An 18,071-nucleotide genomic window follows, 5' to 3' on the forward strand; every position below is an offset into this window, starting at 1 on the left:
AAAGAGGCTGCAAGCTATTTCACCCCATTCCTGGCAAATTCCACATTCGCTCAGACCTATTGCAAACATCTGTCACACCTATGTGCCAAACTCATCTCTTCTATTGCACAAATGCTAAACCATCAAATGAAATGAAATCAAACCAAATCAAATGTGTATGTTCAAAGCTATTCTTTCTACTTTTCAGAGGTACTTGCCTTTTTGCACTAGGAATCCCTGAGAGTCTCTTCTTTTCAAAATAAGTAATATCCAGCATCTCTTTTGTAATCCCCTGCTTCCTTCCACACCTCCTTGCTCTCTGTTTCTTCAGGACAGGTAGAGGGGGTGGAATAGGGACCAAGTATAACTCATCTTCTTTCATACTCTAAATAATGACTGAAATGGATGATGACTCCACACAGTCTGTCACACAATCTCATCTGACCTCTGTCTGCACTGAAGCACGGTTGTTTCCAAAGAGTTGCTCATTGCTATTGCCATCAAATGTCCTGACCTAAACGCAGAGCAAGAGAAGAGTGTCTGGAAGAGATTTGTAACCTTTCTTTTGCATGCCAGTTATAGGTTGGGAGGAACCAGCCTCTAGCGTTTTCTCTTGTTTCCATTGACTCTAGAGGGAGCCTGGGGAAAACCAGTTCTCACAGGCACCTGCAGCCAAGTAGATGAAACTCACTATTCAAGTCTCAAATCACTGATTTATTAAGGTTTTTTGTTTGTTTGTTTGTTTGTTTTTAATATCAAAATAGACATCTAAGAGAAGGAAGCACAAGAAAAATATATGCAATGAAGACTGATGTTTTTCCCTTCATCTTTATATTTGTTTTTAGACAAGGAAAGGAACAGAGAAGATGACTCCAAAAGTAGGATGATTCCAAGTGCAAGGGGAGGAGAGGGAGGAGAGGAGATGGTGGGTTTGAAGCAGTGAAAGAGATCTTCTCCACAGGCTGTGTTGTCCCCTTAGGCTCTGTCCCAGGGCAGAATGGGTAGCACTTCCACAAGGAGTAAAATGGGAAGATCAGTACAGGGCAGTGCTCCATGTTTGCACTGACATTTTAGCTTGGGACTCAGGCTAGTCTTAGATCCCAAATGTCCGGCTTGTTCTTGGCCTCTAGTCTGGCATAGGGGAAGCTCTGCACTGGGTTCCTTTGGGAAATTTTCTGAGATTAAACCACTGGCTGTACTTGAGCAAAAGCTCAAGCTCAGTCACCTACAGCAGTATGAGTGCAGTGAATCAGTGAATCCGAGGGGACAGTCCCAGCGTCCATTTTCTGGGTCAGTTCAAACACTCAAAGGGGTTCTGTCTTTGTCCTGGTTTCAGCTGGGATAGAGTTAATTTTCGTCTTGGTAGCTGGTATGGGCCTGTGTTTTGGGTTTAGGATGAGAACAATGTGGATGATGCACTGATGCTTTGGCTCTTGCTAAGTAGTGCTAAGCTGTTGCTAAAGAGGTGCTAAGTGGCGCTCACACTGGTCAAGGATTTTTCAGCTTCCCCTGCTCTGCCGGGTGCACAAGAAGCTGGGAGGGGGCACAGCCAGGGAGGTTGACCCAAACTGGCCAAAGGGCTATTCCATACCATATGATGTCATGCTCAGTATATAAGCTGGGGGAGGAAGAAGGAAGGGGGGGACATTGGGTGTGATGGCGTTTGTCTTCGCAAGTAACCGTTACACGTGATGGAGCCCTGCTTTCCTGGGGATGGCTGAACATCTGCCTGCCGATGGGAAGTAGTGAATGAATTCCTTGTTTGGCTTTGTTTGCGTGCACAGTTTTTGCTTTGCCTATTTAACTGTTCTAATTTATTTTACTTCAATTATTAAACTATTCTTATCTCAACCCACGAGTTTTCTCCCTTTTTCCCTTCTGATTCTCTCCCCCATCCCACTGGTGGGGAGTGAGCGAGTGGCTGCGTGGTGCTTAGTTGCTGGCTGGGGTTAAACCACGACAGTCTTCTTACTCTCTTGGGTGACACCTCAATTCTCTAAAATTGTTCTTCTCTGAATGTACTCTCTTAGGGGAATCTGCAAATTTTCAGACAGCTTACAACAAAGCAGCCTCTTTTCAGGCCCCGCATCGTCAAGCATGCAGCCAGCATATGCCAGAGGGACTGAAGAAATATAGAGTATGCAGGTGAAGGATATCCAGGTGAAGAAGGCCTTAGTGCAGCTTTGCACAGAGGTTATCCTCAGGACATTGCATATAATGTAGGCATAAACCGCAGCAGTCAGTGTGAAGGAGCTCAGCAACACAGCGGAGAAGAGCGTAACGCTCATGTTTCATAGTAGCTGGTGCCCATGCGGGGGGCTCTCAGCAAAGGGATGATGCCGCAGAAGAAGCAGTCTCTACAGTGGGCACAGAGGATCTAATGGCATACAGGATGGTGGGGCTGAGCATGGAGAGAGATGCCGTTCCCCAGCAGCTAAAGATGAGCATGGAGCACAGCCAGGAGTTGGTAAGGACAGAGTCGTGTGAGGGGCTGCAAATGGCCCTGCAGCAATCGAAACACATCTCAACACATAGGTTAAACTCAGCTGTGCTGACGGAGAAGAAGGGACTTGTAAGCAGCCACAGAGATATCTTAATCTCCAGCATGAGACTGACAAACATGTTAGGGGGAATGACCAGAGTGAACCAAATATCCAAGAAGGACAAGGTTCTGTGGAAGGGATGCCTGCAGGTGTGGCACTAGTGGTGGAGCCAAAGGATGGCAATGGTGACTGCATTCCCCATGACAGCAAGCAGAGAAATCACCAGCAGCAGTGTGAAAAGGAGGGCGTTCAACTCATAAAGGACTGAATAGGCCTTCAGGAAAAATATTCTTGCTCTGGTATGGTTGTGAGGATCCATGTTGGTACCCGGTCAGTTGAAGGTGTGGCAAGGGTAATCAATATCGTGCTTGGTGAAATTCCTCTTGTTACCTTTGTCAACCTTCCTTTCCCTTTTCTTAGGTTTCCTTGTCCTTCTTTCGTGGACCTCAGATCAGATGCTTAATTCCTCCAATGTGGAAATCTGCTCTACCTCCACTACCCTGCCCAGGCTGCTGGCCAGCTTCCTAACCAGGGACAGAACTGTTTCTGCTCAAGGCTGCGTGACACAATTCTTTTTCTTTGCCTGTTGTGCAGGTACCGAGAGTCATCTGCTTGCCACCATGTCCTAGGATCGGTACTTGGCCATATGTCACCCCCTGCTCTATGCCAGCCTCATGAAGCAGAAGCTCTGTCTCCAGCTGGCGGCTGGGTCTTGGCTAGCTGGATTACTAATGTCTACCATAGTCACTGGGCTACTTTCCAACTTACACTTCTGTGGTCCCAATGCAATTGATCACTTCTTCTGAGATTTTGCCCCATTGCTGGAGCTCGCCTGCAGTGACATCATGGTGCTTAGACTGGTTACTTTCATCATCTGCTTTCTGGATGTGGTCTTCCCATTTATGTTCACCTTGGTATCCTATATCTGCATCATAGCTGCAATCCTGAGGATCCCAGCCACCACGGGGAGGCAGAAGGCCTTCTCCACCTGCTCCTCTCACCTCAGCGTGGTCACTGTTTTCTATGGTACCCTCATCGTTGTCTATATGATACCCAGAATAGCCTCACTAAGGCAGCTCAATACAGTGCTATCCTTTTTCTACACCACGCCCATGGCCAATCCACTCGTCTACAGCCTGCAGAACAGGCAAGTCAAGGGGGCTCTTGGAAATGCCCTCAGAAAAACTGTGGCCTGCATCAAGAGCTCCTACTAGTTGTGACCCACCAGGAATAAACAGGTTGTGGTTGTGTCAAGTGTGGACAACTCAGAAGTGCATATTTTGTGTACCAGGTATATCTTTAGAAGTGCAGAATCTTGGGACTGTTTGGGGAATGAGAAGTGGGAAAAGAGAATTTGTGTCTTAAGGAAATACAGGTCTGGTCCTGAAGAGTGTAAAAAACTTCCCTGGCTTTCTTCTTGCTTTAAAGTAACCACAATTGTGATCCTGCAAGTGGGAGCTGTTGAAATGCCATACCTGCCCAGGAGTGGCAGAAAACTTACTCTAAACATGTTGTTTTCTCTTCTGTTACCCAGCCAAGCTGAGGGGTGGGGGTCCTGCGTGTCTGGGATTCCTCAGGACATCTTCATATTGACAGTGAGAAGGGGGAAGGTGAATCAAGCCCTTCCACTGGACATGTCTAAATCTGAGTAGATGAATCCCATCCCTCCTGTTCTCTGGGCTCTCTAGCAGAGGAGAACTGTGAAAGCTAGTGTCATAGTTTAACCCCAGCCAGCAACTAAGCACCATGCAGCCGCTCGCTCACTCCCCACCGGTGGGACGGGGGAGAGAATCAGAAGGGTAAAACGGAGAAAACTCGTGGGTTGAGATAAGAACAGTTTAAGAATTGAAGTACAATAAAACAGAACAGTTAAATAAGCAAAGCAAAAGCCGTGCACGCAAACAAAGCCAAACAAGGAATTCATTCACTACTTCCCATCGGCAGGCAGATGTTCAGCCATCCCCAGGAAAGCAGGGCTCCATCACGCGTAACGGTTACTTGCGAAGACAAATGCCATCACACCCAATGTCCCCCCCTTCCTTCTTCCTCCCCCAGCTTATATACTGAGCATGACGTCATATGGTATGGAATAGCCCTTTGGCCAGTCTGGGTCAGCACCCCCCCCCCCCGACTGTGCCCCCTCCCAGCTTCTTGTGCCCCTGGCAGAGCAGGGGAAGCTGAAAAGTCTTTGACCAGTGTGAGCACCACTTAGCACCTCTTTAGCAACAGCTTAGCACTACTTAGCAAGAGCCAAAGCATCAGTGCATCATCCACATTGTTCTCATCCTAAACCCAAAACACAGCCCCATACTGGCTACCAAGATGAAAATTAACTCTATCCCAGCTGAAACCAGGACAGCTAGTCTGATAGGGCCAACTCCTCTGGAAAAAAAAAAAAAAAAAGTAGATCCTTCTTCAGAAGAAAGGTACACACAAGCTGGGTCTCAGCTTCCCAAACTTTTAACACAGAAATCATTACTTCCCACTTCTTTCCTTCTCCTAATCTGACCCCCCTCCAGCCCCCCTCTCCCAATGTAATTACTTACTTGTTTCCCACTGGCTGACTTAGATATTGCAAATGGAGTCCTTCTGTTTTCTTCTTTCTTGCAAAAGAGAGCGAGTGCATGCTCATGGGGCATGACTGAGAACATCCACCCCCAGCAGCGGGCTTTCCCCATTACCTAGGCTGAGGCATGCTCACAAGATGGAAATGTCTCCATCATCCCTGATTTGTGCAAGGGCCTTCAGCCCTGACATACTCCCACAACACACTTATTCATTCTCCACCCACAGTCGTAAATCCCTTCCCACTTCCAGGCTCAAATCATGGTTGCAAGAATTTGATGCACTTCAGAAGAGGCCTTGAGCTTCTTGGATCTTCTTGGTGCTTATGGCAATGTTCCTGGCTCCCTCCAGATTTGACGGGCTTCCTGTCTATAACAAGGGCTTTCTGACAAGCTTTTACAAAATGTTTGTTTTTCTGTCATTCCTGTGTGTGGAAAGAGTAGACAGAATAAAGAAAGAAATATCCACCAAAACAGATGCTGAGTGAAGTGCCAGTAAGAACGAGGTGAGGCACCCCCATGGCTGTGGCATCCTGGCAAGAAGTCTGTCCTGAGAAGGGGATCCAGCCTCTGCCACTCTGGAGTGGGCAATCAGCAGTGCCCGTGCCACCTGGCAGAGACTGTCTGTCCAAGCACAGTTACTGTCTTGTCAGCTTTGAGTGCGAGCTTGAAACTGCTTGGCTGCAGGGGTAGTGCCTGCGGGATTATCACTGCTCCAAAAGAGCAGTCCTTCCAGGTCTTTCTTGAGCAAGAACGGGAGAGTCATTGCTGAGGATGGGCTTTGGGGCCGTGTGTGCAAAGCAGAATAGATGAGCAGCCCATCCCCTTAACTCCACTCAACCACTCCAGAAGGTCACAGTGACTGTGCTCTGGTTTTGATTCCCCTAAACCCTCTCTGCTAGGCAGGGGCTCAGCAGGGAAAAATCTATGGCACTGGGCAACACAATTGCCCCAGCTGTACCACCCTGAGGACACCACCCCTGCGTGTGATCAAACCATCAACCTTTCGGTTAACAACTGAACACACTCACCCACCCTGCCACAGGGACCCCAGCCAGGGCTGTCCCCGGGCACGGCTTTGCTGTCAGGACAGTCCTCAGTGCTGAAGGAATGGGAACATCCCTGAGCCCAACCCCCAGCCCCATGGAGATGGAAGCCTGCTGTTCACCTCGCCTGCAGGGCTGCTGGGGAACAGAGGGGTGCAGGGGGAGGCCCGGTGCCTGGAGGAGGGGGTATAAGATTTCTGCCTCCATGTACCCTCCATGGCATGCCCTGGGATGCCATCGGAGCCTGGGGGCACATCAGTCCAGGGAGGGCATTTCCCTCACCCTGTTGCACTGCTGCTGCTGCAGAGTTGGGGACAGATGTGGCACAGTCGGCTGTTGCCCTGGGTGGCAGAGGAGGCTCAGGGGAAGGGATTTTCTCCTCTCCGTTGACCCATCCCAGAGTGGGCCAGAGTGTGGGAGCAGCACCTGCAGCCAGAGCCTCCTTCTGCCCCATTGCCCTGCAGAGACCTTGAAGGGGCAGCGCTCTGCAGTGCAGCCCTGTGCCAGGGTCAGGCCTCAACTCCCCCTGTGTCAGAATGATTCAAGTGCCATTTAGTGCAGAGGGTTCGTGGGCACCCAGGGGAATACAGAACTTGTCATAGGCACATCACAGGAGGAGAGTGCCTCTTCTACTGTTAAGGGGATGTAGCTCAGTGGCAGAGCACCTGCTTCGCATGTGGGAGGTCCGGGGTTCAATCCCCAGCATCTCCAGGGCTACTTTTGCTCTGACTCCCCAGCCTCAGGCAGGCACGGGCTGGAGCTCGGGCACTGGTCCTCTCCAGGCCCTGTGGGCCTGCCCTGCCCACCCAGGGCTTGCCTGTGAGGTGAGGAGGGCTGTGTGTGCTGCCTCTGCTGAGCCCCCTCTTGGAGGAGAAGCAGGCAGCTGTGCTGGACCTGGGCTCAGGTCACTGCCCTGCACCACAGACCCACCCCACCACCCAGGGACAATGCTCGGCAGCAGAGTGTGGGGAGACCTCAGGGAGGGGAGAGGTGTCAGCAGCACACTAGGAATCATTTCTGGCTGCACTGAGAGATGTGGTGTGAGGATGCTGGTTCAGCCCAGGCGCCCTGTGGGACCAGGGCCACACTGCCTTGGTGGCTTTCCAGGGATGAGGGTATGTGATTGTCCTCTCTCCAGGTGGAAATCCCATACCACATGGGAAGCACTCCTCTGTGCCTGCAGGTAGGGCTGTCTGAGTTGGATGAGCCTGGGCAGGGCTGTGGGACTCCCAGCTGGAGGAATGACATTTCTTATCCTGACCCTGTCTCCAGGTCCTTCTCCTTCCACCATCACCACTGGCTTAAGCAGAGCCTCAGCTCAGGGCACCTGCAACTGCTGAGGTCAGGCACAGCCCTGCAGAGGTGGGGCTGGTGGGGCCGGTGCCAACCTCTTGTTCCTGGGGTGTTTGGTGTCTCTGTCGATGCTGCGCTGGTGGGATCAGGGAGTCACAGGCCTGTGCACAGCCATGCACAGGCGGGAATGGCCAGATGATGCCTTGACTGGTCCCCCAGCTAAAACACCCGCAACCAAAAGTGTGACACGGCCTTTCACTGCAGGGTGCCCAGCCCCCGGGAACAGTGAGCCCAAACTAAGAGAAATAAGGCTGCTCTCCCAGGGGCTTTCCACAGCCATGCTCTGCCCAGCGTGGGGCAGCAGTGCTGAGAGTTGGGGGTCTCACTGTGACCCCCCTCAGGTAGGTCCTCGGGAGCTGCAGGAGCAAGCACAGACCTGGGGCACAGTGACAATCCTGCTTTGCTGCAGAGACCACACCCAGCCCACAGGGCCAGACTGTTCAGGTCCCAAAAATGCCATGAAATGGGCTCTTCTTGCTCAGGCCTGCTGCTCCGTCAAGCACACCAGGCCTGTAGCGTACCTCCCTGAGGAAGAGGAGGCAAACCTCTGCCAGATGCCAGAGTAAGGGAGAAACATAATACATGCGGGAGGTGGGGAGGTGGCATGGGACAGGCACTGGGCTCTCTCGCTGGTGCCCACTTGGGGAACCTTGAGTCTGCAGGTTAGTGTCCATACTGCCCACAGGACCCACCATCCTGTGTTCAAAAGATAACACTCCCCTCTTCTTCTTTACTTCACTTTTATACCTTATTTCTCTGAGATGCAGGGCTGGAGCTTATCCCAGTGGGAGTCTTCCAGGGGATGGAGGCTGTGTTTGCAATGCCCATGTTATATCACCCATCACCGTGGGAGTCTCACCCTGGGAACACTGCTCTCCCGTGGGGGCTGCCAGCAGGAAGGCTCCAGGGTATGGAGCAGAGGGATGTGTGAGCCTGGGCTTCCTCCAGATCCCCCAGGGTCCCCCCAGGGGTGGAGGAGCTCCCAGCAGGGAATGGGTCAATGTGGAAGTGGGAGAGGATGTTGGCGACAGCTGCCTCCTGTCCTCTTCTCCTCTAGGGTGAGATCCTGCTGTTGGCAGCAGTACTGAGCTGCAACAACTCCCAATAGGGAGCCAACACACCTTCCAGCCTGCAGCAGAGGAGCCTTTCAGGGAAGAGCTGGAGGGGTGTGGACACCCACCAGTGGGAGCAGGGAGGGCAGTTTGGGCTCCAGGTCCTGACAAGTGCCAAACTCTTCTCCCCGCCTGGCTCCTGTGGGTTTTTCTGCCCATGGGCACTGGGGCTGGCGAAAGCCCCAGCCAAGGGAGAGGGACCCAGGCTCAGCTCCCAGCAGCACCTGTTTTAGGGGAGGGACACAAAATCTCCTCTGCCATGGAAACGTGCCCACATGAGCATCCTCCTGGATGGGCCCTTCTCCAGACCAGGGGCTAGGCCACAGCTTTTGGCTGCAGCACACGTCTCATGGGGATCCCTTCTCCATCCCCAGCCCTCCAACAGAGCTGAGGGAAAGGTGCCCCCATCCCCCCTGTACCTGCACACAAGTACTGCCCCGACACAAACCCAAACTGACACCCCTGGCGAGGCAGCAGGAGGGCAGGGGTGGGGGCTGGAGGGGAGCAGGAGGAGGGGGTCCCAGGGCTGCTGTGGGGCCTTACAGCCCCTGCTCAGGAAGAAGGCAGCTCTGTGGCTGTGACAAGAGTGCTCGGGGGTCTGTGAGGGCCCAAGGCTCCAGGAACAGCCCATGGAGACGGGTCCTGGCAGAGCATGAGGAGAGGGAATTCCAGCCCCGTGTGTCCCAGAAAGTGGCTCTGCAACCTGTACTGGGGCAGTGTGAGCAGAGCTGCCTCCTAACCATTGTGGGAGGTAATCCAGGGGCCATGATCCCTGCAGGGGCTGGCTGGGGTGTTCAGGGCACTGCGGCCACCTTAGGGCTCACTTCTGTGGGGCCACAGCCCAGGGCTTACCCTGACATGGCAGCTCTGTCATGGCCTCTGCACTGTGGGACCAGCATGGCCCAGGCAGGGCCTGGGGGAAAGAGCAGCTGGAAACCCCAGGGTGAGGAAATGGGTGCTCCCGCTGGGGTGCATCATGGCAACTATCAGAGAGCCATTTTGAGTAGAAACTGCCTGTGGCCAGCAGGATGGAAATGGCTCTGTCAGCAGGATTAGTCCCCAGGCACCAGGGGCTCTCGCAGCCCCACAGCCTGACCCCGAGCCTGCTGTCCCTGAGACGCGCCCCTTCCCTACCACTGTGTCTTTGTTCTCTGCTCCCCTGATCAGCCTCAGGGAGATGACCTGACACCTGGGCAGGCAAGCAGCAGCTCCGGGTCAAAGCCCTCAGAGACTTTTAATAAGAGCCAATATGGATGCACAGTGTAAAAATGGCAATAAAAATAGGGGAAACTCCCAGCCATTTCTGCTGCCCGTGGTAAAGGGAGACGGTTCCCTGGTGCTCACAGCTCTCCCAGCTGCACAGACCTCTCCTCCCTCCTGCCTGCACCCAGCTGCACAGCAGGGATGGGCTCTCCTGGCCTGGGTCTCAGGGACTGTTGTGAACCAAGCTCTGCTGTCACAGCCTTTGTGTCCTCATGGGGATGTGCCAGAGACACCTCTTCAGCATCATCATAGCCCATGCTCCCCAGGGACACGGACGAGGTGTCTCCTTCAGCTCCAGGGACCCCAGCACTTCTCCGGGAGAGCAGCCTGCCCCCTGGAAGCAGCAAGGCAGGACATTGCAGTTCACCCCATGGGGTCTGTACATCACCTTCCTCCCCACTCCTTACCACATTCAGCTCCTTCTCCCACCCCCAGTCCCTCCAAGGACAACTCCTGGGTCAGGTTCCCCTTTCCAGGAGCTTTGGGTGTCAGTACGGTAGCGACTTGCGTGGCACCAGGGATGGTACCCCAGGAACCGGCAGCACTATCTTTCCCTCTCACCTCCAGGTGCATCCCTGGGCCCCGCTCCCTCCGCTGGTGCCCTGGGCATTTCCCAAGCTCCCTGCCTGGGGGAAGCATCATCCTCAGGGTCAGAAACCTCCCTGGCATCATCATAGCCATCCACTGGGTCACCTCCAGGCAGGACAAGAACATCTGAAAGGAGAGGGCAGCTGGTGACAGCGAGGAGATACACCCTCCAGAGCAGAGGATGCACAGGGACAGAGGGCTGAGACACTGGTGTTGGCAGCACCGCAGGAGGCTCCCATGTCCTTCCCATCTCTGATGGTGACACCTCTGTCCATCACATGGCTGCAGGGAGATCAATGCCTTCCCGCCTCTGTTACCTGGTGCTGATCCCAGACCATCCTCCTCCTCGCTGTCCCCAGGGTAGGGCTGCAGCTGGGTCAGGGACTCCTCTGAATAGGACCCTGGTGAGATGCACAGTGGGTGTTATGGAGCGAGCCCCATGGACTTGTCTCATAGTCAACGCTGCTGGGGAAGGGGGACCCACAGAGCTGGGGCTGCATGGGGAGGAGGGCTGGAAATTTACCCTGCTCCCCCAGGACAAACACCATCTCAAAGGTGCTCCCAGAGCTGCCCTAGCGCAGCCCCTTCCCTCACTCCTCGGGTGTCACATGGGGTGCAGGGGCAGGAAGAGAGGGGCTGTCCAGCTGGGATGGGCAAAGCTGGTTGGGAGGAAGCTCCTCTCCCGGGCCCAGGACCTGGATGCCCTCCCCACAGACCACACGGCCCCAGCACTGCAGGGACCATGGGCTGGGAGGCTTCAGGGGATCAGCCCTGTGTTGGGGCCAGGGGAAAGGGTCCCGCAGATGGGCCTGCAGGGAGGACCCACACCCACCTGAGCGACCAAACCTTGCCTGCTTCTCCCACACTGGGCTGTAACCAATCTCCTCATACACAGCCTCGGGGAAGAGCTCCTGAGCCCTCCTGGAGCCTGGGGACAGAGGCAGGGCTGGCACAGGGATAGGCAGAGAGAGAGGCAATGGGATCCCACTGTGCTCCCCCAAACCTGTTCCTTTGGCCAGCCCAGGACTGGTCCGACAGCACAGCCCCACTGCACTGTCCAGGCACGGCTGCCACATCCCCAGTGAGGGCAACATTGCTGTGGAGATTATCTGGGGCAGCGTCACCCTCGCATCATCCTTTCGGAGACAGCACTCATGCCCCTCTGGCCCCTGGGTCATTCGCCCCTTGTCTGACCTTGGAGCAGCTCCCATGTTTCTTCGCCACCTGGAGATGCCCCTTATCTGCCCCATGGGTCTATAGCAGGGCCCCTTCCCTGCTGGGGGATGGGTGAGGATGGGCAGGGCTGGGCAGAAGGACAGCTTGGGGGTCTGACAGCATGGAGATGGACTCTACTGCCCCATGCTCCTCCGGTCATCTCCCTTGCCCCAGAGCCCCCTCCAGCCCTACCCAGAGCACTGCCAGCCTTGGCCATCTCCACTCTGCCATTTCTCTCCTCGCCCCATCACTAGCTCCGCCCGCCTCTGGGCTCTCTCCATCCCTTGCTGCTGGTGACCCATGGCCAGGCAGTCAATGGGGTGGTGCATAGGACAGGTGGCAGCACACAGTCTCATCCCCCCAGCTCTGCCTGTACCCCTCAATGACACCCCACAGCACCCCACAGCCCTTCCAGGAGGCATGGTCCCTGGGACTGCTATGGAAGGACCCACCTCTGTGCCCAGCCCTGGCGCTTAGCACTTGTCCAGCCAGGAGGGCCAGGAGCAGGCAGAGAAGGGCCCCCAGGATGATGCAGATGATGACGGGCACTGAGACTCTCCCGCTGCTGGTCAAACGACCCCGGGTAGGATCTGCATGGGCAAAAACATAGAAGGGGCAACACCAGGCCTGGGAGAGTTGAGGGCAGCACCAGTCCTGACCCCCATCACTCAAGGCAGCAGAGGGTGGAGGACCCCAGAGGTGAGTAATGGGGAAGCTTCCACCCTGCTGAGGAAATTACAGCCCTCCCCAACTCTCCTACCACCACCCCAGTGTCTCCTCCTGGGAGCTTCACACCCCAGCAAGGAGCCCCTTCCATCCACAGGGTCACAGCCTGGTGCTGAGGATACCCAGCCTCGGGCCGGAGGACAAGTTACCTGCTCGGGGTGGGGATGCTGCTGTCCTGGCTGGAGCTGCAGAGGAGGAAAAGGAGAGCGGGGCTGAGAGGACGGGTGTGTGGGTACTGGGGAGCCTCCTTCCCAACACGCCCTGTGTGTGTCTGGAGATGTCCCTGACACATCCCACCCAACCTGCCCCTCCAGTAGCGCTAGAAAGGGAGGCCGGGACAGGGCCCACAGCCTCTGCTTTGGGTGGCAGGCAGGATGGCACAGGCAGCCCAGGGGACGGCCCTGGGGCTGCAGGGCCCCACAGGCGGTGGCCTGAGGACATGCAGCTCCACTGAGGCTGCTCCCCACCTGGCACCAGGCTCCTGCACTCTGCAGGAATCGTCTTGCTCTTGGGAGGTCAGGGGCCATGCCAGGACCAAGTGGGTGAACGGCCTTCTCTAGCTCCCTGCCAACACCTGAACAAGAGGTCCCAGTCCTGCCGCTCACCTGAGCAGCGCACAGCAGCGTCTTCCTTATGCCGGCAAGCACCGCCATCCCCGGGCCGGGCCCAGCAGTGCTGCAGGGACAGCTCCGTCTCCCGGCACTCCACCTGCTCCAGCCAGATGGGGCCTTGCCCCATCCCAAATGCAGCCTCATTCAGGGCAGACACCGCAGGGCCACAGCCCAGCTGCCTGCACACCACCTCAGCATCTTGGATGTCCCAGGAGTCATCGCACACCGTCCCCCAGGAGCCACGGTGCCAGACCTCCACTCTGCCCGAGCACCTGTCCTCGCCTCCCACGGCACGAATCTTCTCCCTGTCTGGAGAAGGCAAAGACCTCCCGTGGCACCCAGACAGCAGGCAGAGCCCTGCCAGACAAGAAGGGTACACAGAGGAGCAGCTCAATACCTGTGCAGCTCGTGGAGTTGGGGCATGGGGCCAACGGGGCCAGGGACATTTCTGGGCGTCGCCCTGAAGAAAGAAACCCTGTAGTGAAGGGGCTGGTTCAGGGGATTGTGCAGAACACAGCAAGGCTGAGCTCTACTTGTGCCTCCCTGTACCATCTTGGTCATGGCAGCATCTGAACCCCAGTCATTCAGGGGACACGCGCAGGTCTAGGGGGACCCTGACTCCTCAGCCCCTAAAGGTCCCTGGTTCACAGAGCAGCGGTAGTGTGTCTATGGAGGGGAGACTCTTCTGAACCCTGTCTGGTCTCTTCTGAGACCTCACCTGGACATGGCTCTGCCTCTTCCAGGTGCTAGTGGCAACCTGGGTGGCAACTGCTGCTGGACGTGTGTGGCTGTGGTCACATTTGTGCCACCGGCAAGAGTAGGGTCTGACATGGAAAGGAAAAGCCCCTCCAAGCTCTTTCTCTGCCTTTGGCTGTGCCCAGCGGGGAGCAGGAGCTGGGGTGACACTGGTGCCCGAGTGGCTCAGAGTTACCGTTGCAGGTGATGTGGATCTCGTCTCGCAGGTCTTCACATGACTGTGCATCCCAGGGAGTGGAGGGACACTGCCAGAAGGAGCTGGTTTTCTCCCCACACTGCACGTTATCCAGCCACGCAGGGCCAGACAGCCTGCCATAGGGCAGCTGTGTTTCCAGGGATCCTCCATCCCCGCAGCCTAGCTCCTTGCATGCCAGCGACACCGTGTCGAGAGTCATCGAGTTGGAGCAAATGCTCCCCCACGTCCCGTTGTAGAAAACCTGCAGGCGCCCGGAGCAGCCATCGCTGTTCTCCAGCCTCAGGGCCACGAACTCTGGAAGGAAAGGCACCAAGGGGGAACAGGCTGGTCTGGGGCTGTGGGAGAGGGGACGCCTCTGCACTCGCCAGGCCCTCAGCCAGGCAGGGGCATGGCCAGCACATCCCTCTTGCACCCAGGAGCAGAGAAAAGTCCCTGATGCACTGACACCCCTGCCCTTCCCGATAACACTTGGGAACTGCTGAGCTCCCCAGGGACCCCCAGTGGGACTGAGGGTGCCCGTGCATGGGTGCCTGCAGCATGGGCTCAGGCAGGAGTTCAGAAGCAGCCAGGGACAGCCTTTGCCGTGCCAGGCTCTCCCTGCGTCCTGGCCTCCCCACGAACCAGGGTCCCACCACAGACCTGAGCAGATGATTCCTGCGTCCTCTTTGTGCCCGCAGTCGTGCTGCCCCCAGGGCCTGGCAGGGCAGTCCCAGAGGGCAGCTTCATACCCGGAGCAGTTCATGCCATCCAGCCAGATCTGTCCGGAGCCTTCCCCGAACCAAGCGGAGCCAGTTGCCTCCACTGCCCCTCCACAGCCCAGCTGGTGGCAAACGACAGCAGCATCAGACAGGTCCCAGCCATCGTCGCAGACGGTCCCCCAGCTGCCCTGGTAATAGATCTCCACTCTCCCGGTGCAGCGTCCAGACCCATTCACCAGCCGGACCTGCCGGCTCCCTGCAGTGGGGAGAAACCCCAGTTGCTGTCAGGGGCTGGCTGCCCACCCACCTCATCATCTGGGGGGCCTGTGCAGTGCCGCTCACCCCAGCAAATGACTCCCACGTCCTCCGCAACCCCTGCCGCCAGTGCACTCTTGGGCAGGGAGGTGTTGCATTGGGTCAGGTTGGTCTCATGCCCTGCGCACCGGACCCCTCGCAGCCCTACGGGGCCCGTCCCTCGCTCAGGTTTTGGGGGGTTGTAGGCTTTCTCTGCCTGTCCGCACTGCAGCTGCCGGCACACCACGTTGGCCTCCTGCATGTCCCACTGGTCATCCAGGACTCTGCCCCACGTCCCACGCTGGAAGATCTCCACTCGCCCGTCGCACCGGCTCCCTCCACCCACCAGCCGCAGGGATGCAAAGCCAGCTGAGCCTGGGGAGAGCAGAGATGCCACAGCCATTGGCGGCACAAGGGAGCATGGCACCCTTCAGGGAGGACGGCAAGGGGGAGTTTTCAAAAAAAACAGGACAAGATTGAGCCTTGTGCTGACAAGAAGCAAGGGCAGAGCCCAGGCCCGCTCTGCAGCTCACACCCAGGTCTGCTGCTGCTGGGGGCACCCAGGCAGCTCCAGCATGGGTGGTGGGAGGAAGCTCTGCAGGGCTCTCTGTGGGGATGGGATGTGGTTGTCTGCAGCTAGAGGGATGGAGCAGAGCCCTGCAGCCCTGTCCTGGGCTCATCCCACAGCAGAAAAACACAGGAGCCCAGGCCTGCCAGTGGCACCAGGGCCTAAGCCGCTGCCCTGGGGGCAGATGGCTGCCTCCATTCAGTCCCCTGCTCTCCCACAGCAGAGCAGTCACTCTGAGCAGGCAAAGCCCTCCAGAAGGCTCCTGGGGAAGCAAGGGTTTCTCCAGGGAGAAATTCAGCCTGGTACTGCCATGGGACCCCTGCTTTGGGTGGCCATGTCGCACACAAAGGGCAAATGGACTTAATGCAGCACTTTCCCAGCACTCACCTCAGCAAATGACAGCGGCGTTGTTCCCATGGGGGCACGGTGAGGCCCCCAGGGTGATCACTGGGCACTGTCCCAGGTGGGCTTCAGTCCCGTCACAGTGGAATGAGTCTCTCCAGACAGGGCCAGTCTCTCTCCCAAAATGTTCTCCTCCAGGAATGGACTCGGCAAACCCGCAGTTGAGTTGACGACAGAGAACGTGGGCATCCGAGAGATCCCAGCGGGAGGCACAGAGGGTCCCCCAGGTCCCCAGCACCTGGGCCTCCACCCTCCCTGCACACACCGTGCTGCCGTTCACCAGCCTGAACCCTGTGTACTCTGGGGACAGAGAAGGAGGACTGAGGGTGGATTGGTGCTCCTGTACCCTCAGTAGCTGGCGCAGAGGCCAGGGGGACAGCATGCCTTTCTTCTCCTTCTGCACTATTTTCATGCTGCAGACAACCCATCACCCCTCCTGTCCTCACACCCAGCCCATCATGGTCCTTGCTCTGTTCCCCAACCCCCGGCACAGCTCAGGTGTTCAACACCCCACCCTGAGTCCTTACGTGTGCAGGTGACAATAGTGCTGTTCGCATAGGTGCAAGGCTGGTCCCTTGCAGACCCCCTGGGGCAGGAGGTGAGGAGGGATTCATTCCCCACACACTGCAGCTCTCCATCCCACATGGGACCCATCCCTTCTCCAAAGTGAGCTGCCCCAGCCACAGGCAGGGCCACGCCGCACTGCAACTCCCTGCAGACTACGTCAGCAGCTTTGGGACCAAAGCTGGAATCACAGACAGTTTTCCACTGGTCCCCATCATGGATCTCCACACGTCCTGAGCAGTGGCTCTTCCCTTCCACCAGCTGGACAAATCCTGGAAAAAAGGAAAACAACTGAGAGCTCTCTGGCAGTTCCCACATCACCTCCAAGCAGGCTGTGACCAAATGGCCCATTGCACATCCCAGGAGAAGCTGTTGGGGGAGTGTTGGAGACACAAACACATCCAGGCCCCCCTGCACCTCTTCTCTACACCATCACAGCACTCAAGGGTATGTGTCTATCCCAGATCCACAGCAGACCCTGACAACCACATTGCCACCTTTGGGACCAAAGCGTGAGTCACATGCGATTTTCCAAGGGTCATGGTCACAGCTCACTATACGTCCTTAGCAGGGGCTATTCCCTCTGACCAGCCAGCAAGATCGCAGAGCGACCAAAGACCCCTGAAAGTTCCCACAGCCCTCTGACAGTCCCCTGACCATGTCCCACCTGATCTCCAAGGTGGGCAAAGGCAAAAAGCCCCACGACCACCCCAGCTGCTCTCAGGGGATGCTGATGGCACAAACAAAGCAGGACCCGCCTGCCGCTCCTCAGAAATCAGCCCAGCACATGTGAGCTTGCTTCTGTCCCAAACCCACTGCCACAGGCACTGCTCAGACAATCTGCTGCTGCCCCACAGACCTTGGGCTGCCCGGCACTGGTCCCTGGGCACTGCAGCACCCAGAGCACTTGGGGTCCAGGGAAATGAGCCCAGACACTCTTGGCTGCTGCAGCTCTCTCTGCCCCACTGAGCTCAGGGCCAGGCATGAGGAACCTCTTGGTGCCACCAGAAACAGGCCCTGTTCCCAGGGGGGTCTTGGGCGGTTGGGGCACTGCTGGGAGATGGGACATGTCACAGGGCACAAGCATAGTGAGGCTGTACCTGTGGTTGGCATCTGTGGCAGCCTTCTGCTACGGCACCTGCTGAGGCAAAAGGTCCTCAGTCCTGGCCAGAGCGCACTGCTGGATGCTCATGTCCCTGGCCAACAGCCGGGCAGAGGGCAGGAGAGTGGACAGAAGAGCAGCCCTGGGCTTACACAAGCTCCCAGTGCAAGGGCAGGCACAGAGGAGAGCCAGTCAATGCTGGCAAATCCGGAAGTGCAAGGCGGCCAGGGGCTGGGACAGACATAAGAGGCTGGGCAGCAGGTCAGCGCTCCTGGATGGGACCGTGTTGCCACGGGCAGGCTCTCATGGGGTGACCCTGGGAGATGAATGAGGTGCCACATGACACCTTGCTCCACAGACCAGGCCAAGCGCTCCTCCTCTCCGAGCAACCCCTTTGCTTCAGCCAAGGGACTTGTGCCTGCCAGGGAGCACAACCCCAAAGCAGCTACCATCCCATGCCCTTCCCTGGTGCTGTGGGTGGCCATGTGAGT

At 56.7% G+C, this 18,071-nt stretch overlaps 1 protein-coding gene, 1 long non-coding RNA gene, 1 other non-coding gene and 1 pseudogene across 3 annotated transcripts; 2 read left to right on the forward strand and 2 right to left on the reverse strand.

Annotated features, from left to right (window-relative positions):
- Positions 1-2,371: 2,371 nt before the first annotated feature.
- Positions 2,372-3,736, forward strand: LOC148051141 (olfactory receptor 6B2-like; annotated as a pseudogene).
- Positions 3,737-6,771: 3,035 nt separating this feature from the next.
- Positions 6,772-6,843, forward strand: TRNAA-CGC (transfer RNA alanine (anticodon CGC)). Its single transcript has one exon. It is a non-coding gene; the product is annotated as a tRNA-Ala (tRNA).
- Positions 6,844-10,046: 3,203 nt separating this feature from the next.
- On the reverse strand, positions 10,047-11,397 carry LOC148051143 (uncharacterized). Its single transcript, XR_015700264.1, has 4 exons — positions 11,281-11,397; positions 10,766-10,849; positions 10,422-10,574; positions 10,047-10,194 (listed from the first exon to the last, which is right to left on the reverse strand). It is a non-coding gene; the product is annotated as an uncharacterized LOC148051143 (long non-coding RNA).
- A 182-nt stretch (positions 11,398-11,579) lies between these two features.
- Positions 11,580-15,347, reverse strand: LOC148051144 (antigen WC1.1-like). The gene is made up of 8 exons (XM_087738367.1): positions 14,993-15,347; positions 14,592-14,906; positions 13,932-14,246; positions 13,398-13,460; positions 12,995-13,309; positions 12,539-12,574; positions 12,116-12,253; positions 11,580-11,584 (listed from the first exon to the last, which is right to left on the reverse strand). Exons 1-8 carry the CDS (start codon positions 15,345-15,347, stop codon positions 11,580-11,582), a joined length of 1,542 nt encoding a protein of 513 aa, XP_087594493.1.
- Between the last annotated feature and the right edge of the window lie 2,724 nt (positions 15,348-18,071).

Source organism: Nipponia nippon, unplaced genomic scaffold, assembly GCF_047370975.1.
Source record: "Nipponia nippon isolate SJK-2023a ecotype South Korea unplaced genomic scaffold, ASM4737097v1 scaffold_67, whole genome shotgun sequence".
NCBI lineage: Eukaryota > Metazoa > Chordata > Aves > Pelecaniformes > Threskiornithidae > Nipponia > Nipponia nippon.